The 18,888-nt window shown below is 34.9% G+C and overlaps 1 protein-coding gene across 2 annotated transcripts in view; it reads right to left on the bottom strand.

Annotated features, from left to right (window-relative positions):
* Positions 1-18,888, bottom strand: part of PXDNL (peroxidasin like) — a 522,967-nt gene that overhangs the window by 159,906 nt on the left and 344,173 nt on the right. The window contains exons 8-10 of one of the 2 annotated variants that reach the window (XM_045075802.1): positions 16,788-16,905; positions 10,228-10,397; positions 6,471-6,737 (exon numbers count right to left, since the gene is read on the bottom strand). In XM_045075802.1, the coding sequence (XP_044931737.1) occupies positions 6,471-6,737; positions 10,228-10,397; positions 16,788-16,905 (555 nt within the window). The remainder of the gene's footprint in view (positions 1-6,470; positions 6,738-10,227; positions 10,398-16,787; positions 16,906-18,888) is intronic. The other variant, XM_013048441.2, reaches the window with a different exon arrangement.

The raw sequence follows: 18,888 nt of genomic DNA, 5'->3' as shown, positions 1-18,888 counted from the left end.
GGCAGGAAAGTCAAGGGTTGAGGAAGTGGGGAGGGGGCTGGAAGATGGCGGCCCTGGCAGTCATTTCTATTGTTCCTCCTGCATTCCTGGAGCCACCAACACAACAATAGCAATGTGTTGACATTTTCCAAACAACTTTCTGAGATGATCTGACCTCTTCTCCACGCTGTTAGATCTTTGTACTTTCCTCATTCCTCTTCCTCACTGTCTGGATTTACAAGAATCATGATAAAATAAATAGTATTTGGCAAACTGTATTTGCTTTAGCTTTCATATTGTGTCTACATAATAAAGACTTTTTAAAGTCCTCAATTCTAAAAGAGGTACTAGGCTAAAAAATGGTAAAAGTTAAATTATGAAGTCATAAAATTCATGAAAGTCCTCAAGAATACCTGCAAGATATTTATTATAGACTTTTAGAAAAGTCAAGGTGAAAATAGCCCACAGATCAGTAGGCTCAGGCTCCATGTTCCATAGATGAAGAAATTAGGGCTGAAGGTGGTTGAAATGAATAATTCTTAGAAACACAATGAGAATTTGGGCCACTCAATGTTCTTTCCAGAACATTACATGAACTTTTTAAATTGCTAGGAACAACTTGACGTGAGCAAAAATATTTCTACATTAAAAAAAAGGATTCATGACACAGTAGAAGAGCTATAAAGCAAAAGTAGGTAGTAGTTACAGCAAGTCATTTAGTGATGGCACAAGTTTTGGGCAATTTGACTTGAACTTTTTAATAGTAACTAAAACGCACCTAGCCACATCTCGCATTGTTATATTTCATATGCGGTATTGTTATATTTTACTTGTTCTCATAAAAAGTGATATTTTTAATCCAAGACTACATCCTACCAAAAACTATGAAAGACATTTTACATTTGTTCCTAGCAGTAAAATGGTCAATTTGCTAGATCAGTGAAGAAATTTTAATGCAATGGGAAGAAAACCCAGAAGATCTAAATATCACAAAGGCAGGTAGTGTAGGCTGGAGGAATTCTAAATATCACAAAGGCAGGTAGTGTAGGCTGGAGGAATTCAAGAGAAATAATGAGTTGACATTTCTGGGCCTTTCACTTAACAATGGTGGCCATCAAGCCTACCTCTAATACTAACACACCACATGCTTAGATGAAGCATTTTGCCATTTTATTAAAATCCACCCTTCTGATGGCTTTTACAAAACTCATGACTGTGATGCCTCATACAAAAAAGGATTTTTATTTACATTGTTGGTAACTATAGGCCCTTTCATCTAAATGCCCCATACTGTGATTCACACCTTTCATTGAAGCTGTTTCTTTTTCATTTTATCATTTGTTCAGCTGGTCTAGGAAAGGAAATTAATTTGTGGACAGTTGTGTTCTTGGCTTAAATGGACATTAAAGGAGCTAAAGAAAATTGATGGAACATCTGTTAAGAAAACACAGAAAAGGTACATCTTAAACTATTTAGTCTATGCATTAGGCAAATGAAAGGAGCCTCTTTTATAAATGTATCAAATGATTAATGGACCATTTCAAGACCAATTAAAAATCTCAACACATAGACCTACAAGTAACCCAACTATACAGTTGCAAAGGACAAAAGATAAGCAGATGGCAATTTCAGTGCAAACTGCTTGGTAAAAAGAAATCGTTAGTGTATTGTGGTATGAGAAATGAACAGCACCATATATGTCAGAGTTTGGTTAGACTTGAACTGATACAGATGAAAAAATAGAAGAAGTAAAAGCTAAACACAAGAAGCTGAGACACAAAAGATTAGAATGGTATGAAATAAAGGAGCCTGCCAGAGTGAAATTAGGCATTCTGCTTCTAAACACCAAATATTAATATAAAAAATGCAAGCAAAAAAGACCCCAAATGCTATTTCTTTGTAAGCATTTTTCAATCCTAACACATGGAAAGTCTAAAAACAATACTTTGGTTTTTTAAAAGTAATTTCCCCCAGGAGTTATCGAAGACATCAAGAAAAAAATCATTTCTATACCTTTTTAGCATATAGAAAATGTTTTTCATGGTATTAACATTTCTAGGGGAAACACAATTTTTTTCCTCAGACGTATGAATAGAAACAATGAATTATTGATCTATTGCTACTTAAAGAGTTGATGTTAAGCAGAAGCAATTTGAAAAACATTTACTGAATAATGAAAATCCAGGATGGATGAAGTATTGTGACTTCCAGTGGGCCAATTCTTCTGCTCTCCAGAAGCCAACACTCAGCCCCAAAGTCTCCCCAACTGCATGTTTCAAAACTGCTGCCGTGGAGCCCCTGGGTGGCTCAGTTGTTTAAGCATCTGCCTTCAGCTCAGGTCATGATCCCAGGGTCTTGAGATGGAGTCCTGCATTGAGCTTCTTACTAAGCAGGGAGCTGCTTCTCCCATTCTTTCTTTGTCCCTCTCCCCAGCTTATTCCTTCTCTCTCTCTCTCTCTCTCTCTCTCAAATAAATAAATGAAAATCCTAAGAAAACAAAAATTTTAGAAAATACATAAAATAATATAACTTTTGGTAATTCCACCATGTTGGCAGAGGAATGGGGGACTCCTTTTTAACTGGTCCCCTAAATTTAGTTAGAAATCTACTAAGCTTCTCTGAACACCCATAAAATCAGCCTGAGATGTAAGATTATTCAGTTCTGGATATCTACTGGGGCAGAGGATCATCAGTTGAGAGGGTGCACCTTGCCTGAATAGTGGTTGGTATTTTTTTGGCTATATACCCTCTCAACCACAACTCAACAGAATGACTAAGAGGAGGAACTCCGAACAAAGAAAAGACCCAGAGACAATGGGCTCTCCTGCCAATAACCAGTAATGAGATTGAAGCAGTGATTAAAAACCTCGCAAAAAAATGAGTCTGTGGCCTGATGGATTCCCTGGGGGAATTCTACTAAACATCCAAAGAAATAATACCTATTCTCCTGAAGCTATTTCACAAAATAGAAACAGAAGGAAAACTTCCAGACTCTCTATGAGGCCAGCATTACCTTGATCCTAAAAACCAGGCAAACACCCCATCAAAAAGGAGAATTACAGACCAATATCCCTGATGAATATAATGCCAAATTTCTCAACAAGATCCTAGCTGATAGAATTCAACAGTACATTAAAGGACTATCCACTGTGAAAAGGTGGGATTTATCTCTGGGATACAAAGGTGGTTCAACATTTGCAAATCATTCTATGTGATAGAACACATAAATAAGAGGAACAAGAAACCACGTGGTCCTCTCAATTGATGCAGAAAACGGATTCGATAAAATACAGCATCCTTTCCTGATTAAAACTCTTCAGAGTATAGGGATAGAGGGAACATTCCTCAATTTCATAAAAGACATCTATGAAAAAAATATAGTGAATATCATCCTCAATGGGAAAAGCTGAGAGCCTTTCCCTTAAGATCAGGAACATGACAAGGATGCCCCTTCTCGCCACTATCATTCAACATAGCATTAGAAGTCCTAGCAACAAATATCAGACAACAAAAAGAAATTAAAAGTATCCAAAATGACAAAGAAGTCAAACTCTCTTTCTTCATGGATGAATGATACTTTATGTGAAAAATCCAAAAGACTCCATCCCCAAATTACTAGAATTCATACAACAATACAGTAGTGTGGCAGAATACAAAAATCAATGCACAGAAATCACTTGTTTTCTTGTACATTAACAATGAAACTCTAAAAAGAGAAATTAGAGAATGGATTGCATTTATAATAGCGCCTAAAAAACTTAAGATACCTTGGTATACCTAGCCAAAGAGGTAAAGGATCTATACTCTAGAAACCATAAAACACTCATGAGAGAAATTGAAGAAAACACAAAAAGATGGAAGTACATTCCATGCTCTTGGATTGGAAAAATAAACATTGTCAAAATGTCTATGCTGCCCAGAGCAATCTATACTTCCAACACTATCCCAATCAAAATACCAATGGTACTTTTCAAAGCTCTGGAACAAATAATCCTAAAATTTGTATGGAACCAGAAAAGACCCCAAATCAACGAGGAAAAGTTGAAAAAAAAAAAAAAAAAAACAAAGCTGGGGGCATCATGTTGCCTGATTTCAAGCTATATCACAAAGCTGTGATCACCAAGACAATATGGTACTGGCACAAAAACAGACACAAAGATCAGTGGAACAGAGTAGAGAGCCCAGATATGGACCCTCAATGTTCTGGTCAAATAATCTTCGTCAAAGCAGGAAAAAATATCCAGTGTAAAAGAGACAGTCTCTTCAATAAATGGTGCTGGAAAAATTGAACAGCTATGTATAGAGAAATGAAACCTGACCGTTCTCTTAACACCATACACAAAGATAAACTCAAAAGGGATGAAAGACCTCAATCTGAGACAGAAATCTATCAAAATCCTACAGGAGAAGATAGACAGTAACCTCTTTCACATGGGCCACAGCAACTTCTTGCTATACAAGTCTCCAAAGGCAAATGAAATAAAAGTGAAAATGAAATTTGGGATTCCATCAAGATAAAAAGCTTCTGCATAGCAAAGGAAACAGTCCACAAAGAGGCAACCCAAGGAATGGGAGAAGATATTCACAAATGACACTACAGACAAAGGGCTGATATCCAAGATCTATAAAGTACACCTCAAACTCAACACTCCCCTCAAAAAAATCAAGTGAAAACATGAGCAGAAGACATAAACATGACACTTTTCCAAAGAAGACATACAAATGGCTAACAGACATAAAAATGTTCATCATCATTAACCATTAGGAAAATTCAAATCAAAACCACATGCCAAAAACTTGACAAGGAAGAAACCACAAATGTTGGAGAGGATGTGGAGAAAGGGGAACCCTCTTACACTGTTGGTGGGAATGCAGGTTGTGTAGCCACTTTGGAAAACACTTCCTCAAACAAAAATAGAACTACCCTATGAGCCAGCAATTGCACTACTGGGTATTTACCCAAAGATACAGATATAGTGAAAAGAAAGGCCATATGCACCACAATGTTCGTAGCAGAAATGTCCAAAATAGCCAAACTGTGGAAAGAGCTGAGATGCCCCTCAACAGACAAATGGATAAAGAAGATATGGTCCATATACACAATGGAATATTACTCAGCCATCAGAAAGGCTGACTACCCAACATTTGCATTAACATGGATGGAAGCAGAGGAGATTACACTAAGTGAAATAAGTCAAGCAGAGAAAGTCAATCATCATATGTTTTCACTTGTTTGTGGAACATAAAGAATGGCATGGAGGACATTAGAAGAAAGGAAAAAATGAAGGGGGGAAATCAGAGTAGGAGACAAATCATGAGAGACTATGGACTCTGGGAAACAAACTGAGGGTTTTAGAAAGGAGGGAGGTAGGGGAATGGGTGAACCTGGTGATGGGTTTTAAGGAGGGCAGATTGCATGGAGCACAGGATGTTATGTGCCAACAATGAATCATGGAACACTACATCAAAAACCAATAGTGACTAATATTATGTATGGTGACTAACATAACAACAACAAAACAATAATAATAATAAATATAAAATAATAAAATAAAATAAAATAGCTTCCTAAGTAAATTATAATGTTCGTGGCTCTAGGAAGCCCTTGACAAACCATAAGTGACTCTTAATCTCACAACAAACTGAGGGTTGCCGGGGGGAGGGGGTTTGGGAGAAGGGGGTGGGATTATGGACATTGGGGAGGGTATGTGATTTGGTGAGTGCTGTGAAGTGTGTAAACCTGGTGATTCACAGACCTGTACCCCTGGGGATAAAAATATATGTTTATAAAAAATAAAAAATTAAAAAAAAAAAAAAAAAAAAAAAAAAATGTATCATTGTAAATTATTGTACTCTTGTCAGCTGATGACAAAAGGGTTAGGGTACAGCAGGTCTTTTGGCATCGCTCCAATAAGTTTGGTGCAAGAAGTCTTTAGTGCACACACACCTAAACCCACACACACAACCACAACAGGAAGGGAGGGGCAGCCCAGTTCAGAACAAAAGCGTAGCAGAGAAACATGAGTTCTTTACAATAGGATTACAGGCCCAAGCATATAAATTACTTCCGGTGTTCAGAATAGTTTTATTCCTGCTTTGTTAAACAGCCTGGGCCTGTAAGAGCCATCAGCATAGTCCTAAACTATGTTAGTAGACAGCTTGGTAAGGGAATATGAACATAGGGCATAGCATTTTCACTTTCATATCTGTGATGTATCCTGAAGCACAAATATCTTTTGACAGTTTGCTGCCAAATGACTTCATCTCTTTTGTTGCTAAATGGTTGATTATAGCGTTTGGATAAAGACTGAAGTGGAAAAAAAAGTTTTAATATGAAGTAGATTAGTTTTGAAAATTCTATTATGTCAAAAATAAATGGTAAATACAAAAATCTTTTCACTGATTTATATGACATTACTGTTTTAAGTTGAAAAATGATTTTCTGAATGTGGCATTGTGAACATTTCAATCATGACCCCCTGCTCCCATACCTTGTACAATTATGTTTGCTGTAGCTTGAACAGAGCCTTGATTATTGTCGGCGTGACAGGTAAATTGACCGTGATCCTGCAGGGTGACATTCTGTAAGTATAGTCCTCCAGAAGTAGTCAGGTGCCTGGATCGATCCAGGGCCTCTCCGCTGCCCCTAGTCCAAGTGACATGGGGGTGTGGGTGGCCTGTGGCCATACATTCCAAAGTTGTGCTGGTGCCAATTAAAACCTCTGTGTCCTGAGGCTGAATTATAAAACTAGGCTTGGCTAAAAGAAAGAGAAAAACAAAACAAAATAACCACTTTGAAATTAAGAAGGTTTATTTATTCTACATTGTGATTTTTAAATTTTCATCAGTTTCAAAATGCATTTTTACTAAATATTATATACATACATTAAATTCTCAAATAGTTAAATCTAAAACATCTGGGTCTTAAATCTAGATTTGATATCAATGTGCAGTTTTTTTGAGGACTGATTCTCTTGATGCCATTATGGATCATAGACACTGCTAGTGCCCACCGATTTTTTATTCTAGGGACTAACTGTTCAAGTGTTCCCACTGAAAAATATCCCCTTCTCAGACTCTCTCGCAGTCAAGGGTATCCATCCATGTGACACAGTTCTGCCAATGAGACGTAGGCATGCATTCCTGGAAGAGTTTCCTTCCCAGATAAAAGAGCAATCTAACTAGTCATTGCTTTTCCTCTTGTTTGCAAGCTGGCATCCAGGCATGTGTTTAGGTTACAAGAGCCAACTTGGGACCACAATGTGACAATTATGAAGGGGAGAAAAGGTCTCTATGCAAAGGACTGAAGAATAGAAAGATATCACTGGAGCACTGGGCCAATATGGCAGCTCTGTCCACACTCCTGCGCTGCTTGTGGCATATGAATAAACCGCTTTTGTGCACTCGCGTGTGCACACGCATGCACACACACACACTGTGTTTACGCCATTTCTCATCAAGTTTTCTGTCACATTCAGACAAATATAATACAAATTGACCCACTAGGGATCCTTGTAAATCCAAATTTTAGACTTCCATAGGGGGTGTTCCACTTATTGATTCCTAAGAGTTTCATCTTTTCTGGAAACCTCAAGCAGAAATTAAAGACTTATGAGGGTGTTTAACAGTCTCAATTATTGGGTCTAATTCTGGAGGCTCCTTAATTTCTGAGATGAATATACCATTAAGAGTAGAGATAAGTTTATTTAATCTAATTCAACAATCAAGATTTATTTTAAACAATATTGAATGTCTTAAGCTAGATAATATGCTGGATGTTGGAAAGATACAAAGACGCACAAGACACTCCTTTCCTTGTAAGATTATGCTGTAGCTACAAGGACAGAAGACAAACACATACTCTGAAAAGCTACGACATACCTTGGAAATCAATATATTACAGGAAGGCGTAAAGTACTATAGAAAAATGGAAAGAACTATTTATTATAATAATTGAGGTATGAAAATTTTTGAAGTGAATCAATGGCATTGGAAATGAAAAGGAAGACAATCTGATGCATCTTGCAACCAAATTTATAGAGATTTGATGAAGACAAGAAGCAGTGGAGGCTGAATCTGAAGTTTGGGAAGATACTAACGATATCAACAGTGATGGCAAACATAAGATGAAATGCAGGCAAATGTGCTTGAGGGATGTCAAAACTTACATGTGAAAGTGAGCAATAAGGTAGTAATGAGATGAAATCTCAGGAAAGATACCAGCAATAAAATCTTTGAAACATACAATAATTATTCAAGTTGTATATTCAGGAATTGCTTTAAAACTCATGTCAATCTCTACGGAAGAGGAAGCAATGTGGTTAGGGCAGGCAAACTGGACGAAGAGCAGGTGGGGAGGGCATGAGGAATAACACAGAAGGAGAGAACCTTTGGAAAGGATCAGGAGGAAATGGTGTCCAGAAGTCAAAGTAGGAAAACTCCAGTGTGCAGTGTCAGGCTTGACATGGAAGACAAAGTGAATGACACTTTGGAAAAAGCTAGTGGGTTTTCCAGTCACAAATTATGGACAAACTCTGTAAGGAATTTTCAGATTTAATCAATCTCAGACTCAAATGCATTATTTTTGCCAGCATAACTCTTCATTCAGGGCTGCTTTCTCTACGCCCTCTGTCACTGCCTGTGTCACTACTCTCCTCTTCATTGTCACCACAGCCTGTGACCTGCTCACCCTACTCTGTCCTTCTCTGTGTCCTCCAAACTGCTGCCTGGGAGATATTTATAACAGAAAAACCTAATTTGGAAACACTTAGAGTACAGTCATGAATGATTTGACACTGCCTTACAGTTCCCCAAATCTCACATAACTCCCAACCCTTCACCTGTATCCTCCAGATATCCAGAACTTCCTACATCTTGAATGTGTGCTGCTTTGTCTACCTTTATTGCCTTTTCTACTAAGACAAGATTTTGATCCTATTTATCTGGCTGTTTTCTACTTCTTGCTTTCAGCTTAGATGTCACTGGCCCTGGAAAATCCTTCTTTGAATGAACAAAGAACTCCAAGTCTGATCCAAGTGCTCCTACTGTTAGAGGTGTTGTAGCTGGCTTTGGAAAGTCAGTTATCAAATTTTTGGAATTTTTCAAGCTGACTGTTAAGCATTGCCATTATTATACATTAAATTACATAAGCGTATAACTAAATAAGTCTAATTAATCTAGTAAATCTCACCAATGATAAATTCTGACATTTACCACTTCAAGTTATTTTGCATTTTAATATGATCTAGAGTCTGGAAATTATTTACATCTATTGTGTCTGCATGGTAGAAATACTATTCAATGGTGTGCTCCTACACATCTCTTCCCAACTCCAAATTCAGTGATGTCAAGTTAATCTTTGGCAAAACTGCAAGTTGGGGCTTTGCCCTCACCCCCAGAGCCAGTTTCTAAACATTTACCAGTGGGGCATCTGGGTTGGCTCAGATGGTTAAGTGTCCAACTCTTGATTTCGTGTCAGGTCATGATTTCAGGGTCATGAGATCAAGTCCCCACGTTGGGCTCTATGCTCAGTGGAGAGTCGACCTGAGATTCTTTCTCACTCTCCCCCTTCCTCTGCCACCTCAACCCTGTGCACAGGTATGCTCTCTTTTCCTATAATAAATAAATAAATATTTAAAAATATATATAAATAAACAAACAAATATTTACCAGCACACATCTATCCTTTCTGCTTCTATCCCCTTTCCTTACCCATCATAAAATTTTAAAATTTTCACAGCTCTTGTGTCTGGTTTATATAAGCCACTAATGGCAAAGTAAAGCTCCTGGAAAGTTAAAGGAGCATAGGTTGTTAACTATACAGTCTTCAACATCTAGCTCAGTGGGCATTCAATAAGTATCTGCTAAGTGAATTAATTATGAATGAATAATTCAATGATTTGTTAGAAAGGATGATGGTCTTGCCTAGCTACCACTGATTTTCTTTGAGGATGCTGGGTCATCTTCTGGAGAAGCTGGATGGATAATCAAAAGAACAATGGCAGCCTTGAGACAGCATCTAGTGTGACTAGAAAATGACAGAACTAAGGCAGGAAATTAAATAAAGTTCAAGAGGAAAAAAAATCAAGTTTCTATAAAAGATTAGAAACTGATGGACAATGACAACTGTTTCACTTTAAAGCATTCCATTCCTTAAAGAAGCAAGATAAAGCCATTTTCTAGTACAAATAACTGATGGAGAACTGTTGCATTTACATTAAGTTCAGTTATGGGGGGAAAAAGTTGTACCTGGAGGACTGGAGTATCTGAGCATGGCATTCTGTGTCTTGACCTCTCCAGCTGAGTTTCTGGCCATACACTGATATTCACCTTGGTCTGACTCACGAGTGTTTCGGATCATGAGTGTCCCATCATCAAACAAGTTAAATCGAGAATCATCTTCCAAATCCAATGAGTGGCTAGAAATACACATTTTATATACATATTATTTAACTCCAATCATATTGAAAACACCTAACCAAAAATGAAAATATAAGACCTTATAAATATGTTTCATGTATATCAACATGTTGACTTTTTAAATTGTCTTAATAATTCAGATCATTTTAATTTAAATCCTAATTGTCCCTTCCTATTTCTGAGATTGTATACTAAACACAGGTTTCAAGTCAAGACATGATAGAAAGGAAGGAGGTTTAAATGTCCTACTTTCCAAGGCAGCATGAATTTAAACACTGAAGCCATCTCTCTAATATGAAAGATACCTCAGCACATTGTTATACCTCTGAATTCCTATTTTTAAAAAAGTGGAATTGGGGCACCTGGGTGGCTCAGTGGGTTAAGCCTCTGCCTTCAGCTCAGGTCATGATCTCAGGGTCCTGGGATCAAGCCCTGCATTGGGCTCTCTGCTCAGCAAGGAGTCTGCTTGCCCCTCTCTCTCTTTCTGCCTGTCTCTCTGCCTACTTGTGATCTGTCAAATAAATAAATAAAATCTTTTTTAAAAAAAAGTAGAATCATCAGATGGTGATATGTAAGCTTTGTACCTCTTTTCTGCAAGTCATTTAATATGCACTTATATTTTGTTGAAGAGTAGTAAAATATTCATATTCAAGGCAACATAGCTCAAAGCTGAGGATGATTACACGACATGGCATTAAATAAGCACATCCATTTACCCAGTTGTTGGAGGTTAGGCCCTCATAACTGAACTGGACCATTCTGGAGATACTAGAAAAATACTTTTTATCAATAGAAGTAGAGTACCCATTGAGCACAGTAGTCTTCACTACTGTGAAAGAAAAGCTCAGGCAACAGTAATGAGCTTTTTGGGTTATCTTTAGAAGTAAATGCAAAGCTACTGACACATAAACATATGTCAGAAGTTTCAACAGAATTTTTTTTTGTCTCACCAGGGTATTTTTCCCCCTTTAGAAATATTGAATAATCATGTGTGAGGAGGAATATAGACGTTCACATGAGTATTCTTAGTACTATAACAATATTAAACATAATAAATTTCCCCCTAACACACATTCATCACTCAATAGGCATTTGTTAAACACTTAATATATTGTCTCCCATCAATAACACTCTTAAGAGAGGGAAAAGTCCATTGAGAGGATTTCATTTCTTTCTTTTTTAATTTGTTCTAAAATCCAATGGCTTCCAAGTAAACATTTGTCTATTAATTTAAAAATGTGCCAACACTGACGAATAATAACTCCTCTTATTTTCATGTATGTAAAAAGTAAAGCAGGTTAAATTAAAGAGATGGAGAAACCATACTTATTCAGCAATTTACATCACAAAGGATAAAGAGGAACATAATGGCCATATTTCACATCCATTCTTTCAGAATGGAGCAGAAAAGAAGGCAGGACAGATAGATGAAATCTTTTCTTTTTCACCCACTGAAAAGCCTAATTTTAAGAACTACCGGTTAGTCAATGAGAACTTCAAGTAACTATTTTTGAAGAGATTAGTTTTAGGAAATAAAGCATTGCCTTTGAAAGGCCAGCAATGCAGAGTATAGGAAGCTAGATGCTGAATATTCCTGTACGTACAGACTGCCACAACTACTCAGTGCCAGTAACATGCAGTGAACATCAGAAAACATATTTTTTTAAAGTGCACAAATTCAAAACTCTTATTAAGTATTAAACTAATTATTTTAAACACAATTCTAAAATCACCTAACCTTGAACCCAATTAGGTCTACTTGCAAAGTAGCACGCCAGCAATAATGGAATTGCGCCTTTTCCAAAGATGATTTAATTTCCTTTAAGTTTGTTCTAGGAGCCTCTGAGCTGGTAAACACGTGGAGATCTAGGCAGTGTCACACTCAGAGAGCACAGAAACTCTGTACCTCTTCCCACGTACCTTGCCCTATGTATCTCTTCCATCTGGCTGTTCCTCAATTATATCCTTTTATAATAAACTATAATTTAACTCTTCCCAATCCCGTGGAATAATAAGACAGGGACAGCGCCTTCCTTCAAGGTAGAGTCTTATAAAAAGACAGACTAGTAACAACAAGGCACTTGTCTCAGCCTCCATATGGATGGAGAATTCAGACAAAAGAAAAAGGAGGGAAACAGGAAGAGGAGGAGAAAAATAGTTGTATACAGACATTACACACTGAGAAATAAAGCAAATGCAGAAAAAAAATTGTCCTAAAAGTGACTCCTAAAATATCAAAAGTTGCTAAATGTGTACATGATATCTATCTTCTGGCTAGACAATGCAATAGAATTCACCAGTTTTCATTATTTAAAATGATTTAAAACCAACAGCAGCCAATCACACCCATGAATGGAAAATGCACCATTCTTTTTCCGGTTATTCTCCCCTTTCTTCGGATCTTCTTCACTATGCTGTTAAAAGTTGTTTGTGCAGGAGTCATGATGTTTCTTCAAAAATTCAAAGCAAGTCTTTATGATTCAGTATACGTATCACATTGTCAATTTGATACAAAATATGTAGTAATCATATGTAAAAAACACAAAGATTTGCTTAACTAGAATTTACTTAGCTTTTTCCCCCTTGAAAATTTGCCAACAAACATATTTGATTTATTAGACACAATTCACTGCAGCAAACATTTATTAAGTGCTTTCTAAGAATTAGACCCTACATCTAGGCACTAGAAATATAAAAATAAATAAACTAACTTCCATGCCCATAAATTTAAAATATCTACCACATAAGAAGGCATGTAGTGAAAAACTATAAGTAGAAGATAATTATAAGTCTTGTTTATAATCAACTGTAAATATTGTACTAATATTTGCCACAGTTTCAATTTTTTTTTTTAAACGGCCAAAATTCCCACAGTCTAGAACCTCAACATTAAGAAAAGCATGGCTGGTAAAGAAACTTCTTTGGTGGTGTGACTACCTTGATCACCATCTACTGGTACTTAAAGATTATAAATTAAAAGCTAAAGTCATTAGCCGCCCAGTTGTTTGCAATCTTTTCCTCTTACACTCATAAGTAAAACCTTTATTCCAACAAATATGATCTACCCTCTTTCCAGAATTCTATCATAATTGATTTCCATCCTGTGCCTTTACTCATTCTTTCTTCAGTAGGAATGCTTTCCCTCCTCTTTGAATTAAATCACTCATTAAAAATTTATTTTGATAGTTATTTCTAGGTAGTGTAATTACTTTACTCTCCTCCTGAGAAGACTAAAGGATCTCCAAACATCAACAAATGGTTGATTTCTAATTTCATTAAATTATGTTTAAAGAAAGGGGTCTTTATGAAATTGGTTCTTTACTATGAGTTGAGATTTTTATTTCTTTATATGTGATCAATTTTGATAAACATTCCATAGTTACTTGAAACCATAGTATAACTTAGATTTTTATGTGTGGATATATGTGTTACATACAAAACCAGCCTTCCTATGTTGTTCTTGTTAATTTTTGTTCTTATTCTTTCTGACTTTCTGCCAATTAATCCTGGTAATCCTCTTAATTTTGTTTTATTTTTAAGCAGCTATTTTGTTAAGTACAGAGAGATTTGTGAATCTTATCTCCAGGTGAATTGTTGCTGATCACTTATGATTTAATGATATGCAATTATAGTTTTTTTCAAATTTAGTTTGGTTGATATTAATCTGCACATAGCACCTTTATTTTGTTTAGACAACTATGGTATTATATGTTTACCCATCTAGCTTCCATCTCCCCATATCATGTTTTAAATAAACATATTTAGCACACAGCTGAATTTTTAATTCAATCTATGATGTCTTTCAAAAGGCTATTTAAATTTGTACATTCATCATGTTTATTAATGTATTTAAGCTTATTTCTGATGAGATATTTTGTTCATTTTCTGTCCTTTCCCTTTCCTTTACCTCAATTCTATCTCTCCCTTCCTTTTGTTCATTGGTCCAATTTTCCTTAATCATACTTTCCCTTCTCTTGGTATAAAAGTTGTATTCTCTTCCTGATCTTAGTATTTTGCCATAATTTTTAATAGGCCTTCTTAATGTCTCAAAACCAGTCAATATCATTGTATAGTTCAAAAATGAGACATGGGAAATTATTTATTTATGTCCTCTCTCCTTACAGTATTTTTATTAGTGTCATCTAACATTTTACTTCTCCCTTCCTTTAGAGTTGGTGAATACTTTAACTATCTCAGTTTATTCCTATTTATCAACATGTTTAAAAATACTTTGTTTTCACCTTTGGTTCTTGCATATCTTCCTTATTTATAATACTTTTAGCAAATATCCCTAAGTAACGCTCAACTCTTTGAAAGTGTCTTTATTGTACTTCTCAGATAATTTAGCTGAATCTAAAACTGAAGGAAACTAGATTCTTTCTCTTTAACAAGCTAAATACATGCCATTACCTTCTGTGTTTAAAGTCAACTGTCAGTGTAATTGCTGTGCACTTGAGGGTAATCTGCAAATTATCTTGGAATGAAAGATTTTATCTCATTCAATGTTCTGATCATCATTCACCAGATACGGATTTCTTTTTTAAGTCCTAGTTGGGAATCGGTACAATTCTTAATCTGAAATTTCATGATTTTTTTTTTTCATTTCTGGAAAAGTTCTCATTGTTACTTCTCTAAACATTGACTCCAGCTCATTATTTCTTAACTTCTGTTTCTGGAATTCCTAGTGGAGATGTCCTGGACCTTTGGATTAGTTTCCATGTTTCTTACCCTGACAGATAATTTACTCCAACAGACATACCCTCTAATTCTCTAATTCCACATTTGCTTATGTCTAATCAGTTCTTAACCCACTGTTCTATGGACCCTAAAGTCAGGATAGAGGTTATCTTCAGGGGAGGAAAGCAGGAGAATGTTAAGGAAGAAACACCTAGGTAGCTTCTAATGAATTGGTAGAATTTTCTTTTCTTGGCCTACTTTATGTTAAACAGATGTTTGTTTCAAATTATCTGCTGTACTATACATTTCACATACTTTCAGCATATATATTATCTTTTTATTAAAAAATCCTTGATGAGAAATAATCAGCAAGATGTGTTAATGTTAAACATTTTTTGGTATGAATTCTTCCTTTTCATTTCTATTTTTTTCTATACGAAATGGCTAATATTATAACAGAAATTTCTATCTAAGGTTCACCTTTCCTTCATCTTATTCCTTTTTTTTCAATTTCTTTGTTTCTTTTAAAATGCATCTTAGCTTCTTTAGTCATCATATTTCAAACTCTTATGTCATACATCAGGCAATATGATTTTTTATTTGTTCCTTTCTGAATACTAGTCAGTACCGTTGTAACCTTGAACACATAATGACTGAATTTAAACTGTAAGAGGGCAGAGCAAGCAGTTTGAAGGCATTACAAGCAGCAATTTCTATTTCTCAAGTACCCTTGAATAATCACCAGATGGAAATAAATTGAAGTTTTCTATCAACTGATGTCTTTCTCCTGGGCCAGATTCCAGATTTAATAGCATTCATAATTGCCTTCTTTCCAAGCTATTTTTAACCTATACTTATTAGATTTTTGCTTGAATTAACAGCACATTTTACAAACATGTCTGGGGTTTTTTTTTTTACTACAATTACGAATATAAATTATATACAAAAAGGCATAAAATATATTTTATTTATAAATAAAAGCATAAAAATTTAGAGTTGATTACACACATGATAGAAAACAACCAATGAAATTTTGTGGAGGCATGGAAAAGACACATGCAAACCATGCTAGTTACCAATAATACAATTAATGATAATATAATTGTCCAAGTACTATCATTGAATGTATTAAGTATATGATTCATTCTATGTATCTATTTCACATTATTTTGCCACTCTAAAATTTTAACTTTTTGTAAGTTTGTTATCACTATTTAACTTTATATTCAGTGTTTTAGACTCATAGAAACCATGTTTTATCAAATTGTGCAATAAGAATAAAGTAAGTGACTAGTATTTTAAATAGTCTTGAAATATTTTTTATTCCCAATTCACTTATGTAATGTTCTACTGACTTACTATGTCAAATTTGCAACATCAAATGTAAAATACCAGTTTGAAACTAAAATAATTAAGGTGAGGTTATGTCTAATTATGTTCAGATTTTAAAACATACTAGTTATTATCCCAATATCTCCTTCTAGAAATAATGCAAAATTCCTTTACTCAATTTCACAATCATTGATATCTGGAAATATAGAATTTTAAGTAGTCTTCCAGATTCTTCCAGTCAAAAGATGACAGCTAAAAGGCATTTTAAGTAGTCTTCCAGATACTTCCAGTCAAAAGCTGACAGTTAAAAGGCATTTTTATGAAATATCAAGAAACACTGATAATTTGGGAATTAACACATGTCTATGCTCAGTATTTACTTGTTATGTATCCAAATAATCTTCGGTTTAGGATTTCCTTCAGCCCGGCAAGTAAAGTAGACAGTATTCCCTGATGTTACCTCCACATCTTGGGGCTCAAAAGTAATTCGAGGACTCTCTGTAACAGAAGAATTATTGGTATACTTTTTTTTTTTTTTTTTTTTTTTTTTCCAATTTTAATTTTTTATTTTTTATAAACATATATTTTTATCCCCAGGGGTACAGGTCTGATAAAGACACAAAATTACAGTATTCTAAAATATTATTGACAAAGGACTACAGATAATTTTAATTTCCTTCTACATTAAAGTTTTACAAATTATACTGCATCTACCCAGTAATGTACCAGTTTTGATGTTAGACATATATTTCACAAAACTTTAGAAGTTTGAAAGATTTACTGCATAAAGGAATTTCCAATGAGGCAAATTAAATAAATTTCCCTATGCTTTTATTTCTAGTAGTCCAATACAGCCATATTTATGGAAGGAGTTTGAGTTTATGGGTCAATATTTCAAGCTAAGTACTTCAGTTGAGCTTGCAATTTTGCAGGCATTTCTCTAGACAATTAGCATTTAACTACCCACTTTATACAATTTATAAGAATTTGTATGTCTAGACCTCAAACCTGGTTGAACAACCTTACTTATTAATATAAATTAGTGTTTCCATTCTCAGATAATAATTAGTGATGAACATGGAAACATTTAAATAATTTCAATAAGTGATTGATATTTAATGAACCAGACAATATTATTGAATTTAAATTATAGAGAACAATTTAAAAAAGGGAACTTTGCCTTTCTACAACAAATTTAACATAATTTTTTAAACCTTTCTAAATGATAAAGCTCTTTCTTTTTAAGTGGGTCATTTGAGACTTCCAATCATTAATAAATAACCAGATCTGACATGTCTGGAGAATGTTACATTTATCTCTATTAATCTTAACCACTACAACAAAAGTCCATATAACCAATATCCCGGCCTTATCCTTTTTAGAAAAATGGTATGATTCATTTACATATATTTATTTTAAAAAAGAATTCAACAGTACAGTGTGTCAGGCATAGTGCTAAGTAGGTGATGAAACAATGATCAAAACAAATTCTCTCTACTCATGAGCTTATAGTTTTGTTAAAGCAACTGAAAGTAAAACAAACACAACATGTATGATAATATGTTGCTATAAGTGCTAAGAAAAATAAATGATGATTTGATAGATTATGAAAAGGGACCTGACTCAGAGTGTGTGGGATAGGGAAAAGGTGAGTAGAGAGCAAAATTAAATAAAGCTTTTCCAAGTAACTAATCTTTAAGAAGAGGGCTCTTAAAAGAAGGGAGGCAAGAAGAATATTGTAGGCAGAGTAAATAACGTATACAGAGTCTTGGTTGAAAAAAAGCTTAAGAACTTCTAGGAACTGAAAGAACATCATAATGACTAAACATCATTGACAGATTCGGAGGCAGAATGAATCAAGGTTACAGAGTAGCCAAGGGCCACAACATATAGGAAGTGTGGTCTTGTTAAGGATGTGGCGTTTCATTTGAAGGTATGGGAAGCTAAAAAAGAGCACAGAAGAATTATATCATCAGATCTGTGTTTTAAAAGATCTCCCCAAACATAATAGATTGGAGAGGGAAGAAAATGAAAGCTGGCACAGCAGTTAAGACGCTCTAAATTCCCAGCAAACTTGACTAGGACACAAATTCTGAGTTGATAGTAAAGATGGATGTTATGGACAAATTTGAGATTTATTTATAAATAAAGACAAATCACTTTTCTTCTCAGTCTGGATAGAATTAAACTATACTGGCTTCCAGTGAATGGGGCATTAGAAAGCAATTTCTGCTATAAGCTATCGCCCTAGTATATTTTCAAGGAGCCCAATTATCACACATATGCATGCCTATGTATGTATATTCATTTATTCATATTTAAAGCTATATATAAAATTGATTAGATAGATACACAAGTAGATATTTATTTATATTAAAAGCCTGAAGGGAGAACTGAATAAATTCTTTTTTTTTTGAAGAGTTGGTTCATTTATTTGACACAGAGAGAGAGAGCACAAGGTGAAGGAACAGCAGGCAGAGA

The sequence above is a fragment of the Mustela putorius genome, unplaced genomic scaffold (genome assembly GCF_011764305.1).
Source record: "Mustela putorius furo isolate JIRA1106 unplaced genomic scaffold, ASM1176430v1.1 tig00000151_pilon_pilon_pilon, whole genome shotgun sequence".
Lineage (NCBI taxonomy): Eukaryota > Metazoa > Chordata > Mammalia > Carnivora > Mustelidae > Mustela > Mustela putorius.
This window is presented reverse-complemented; position numbering and strand designations above follow the sequence as displayed.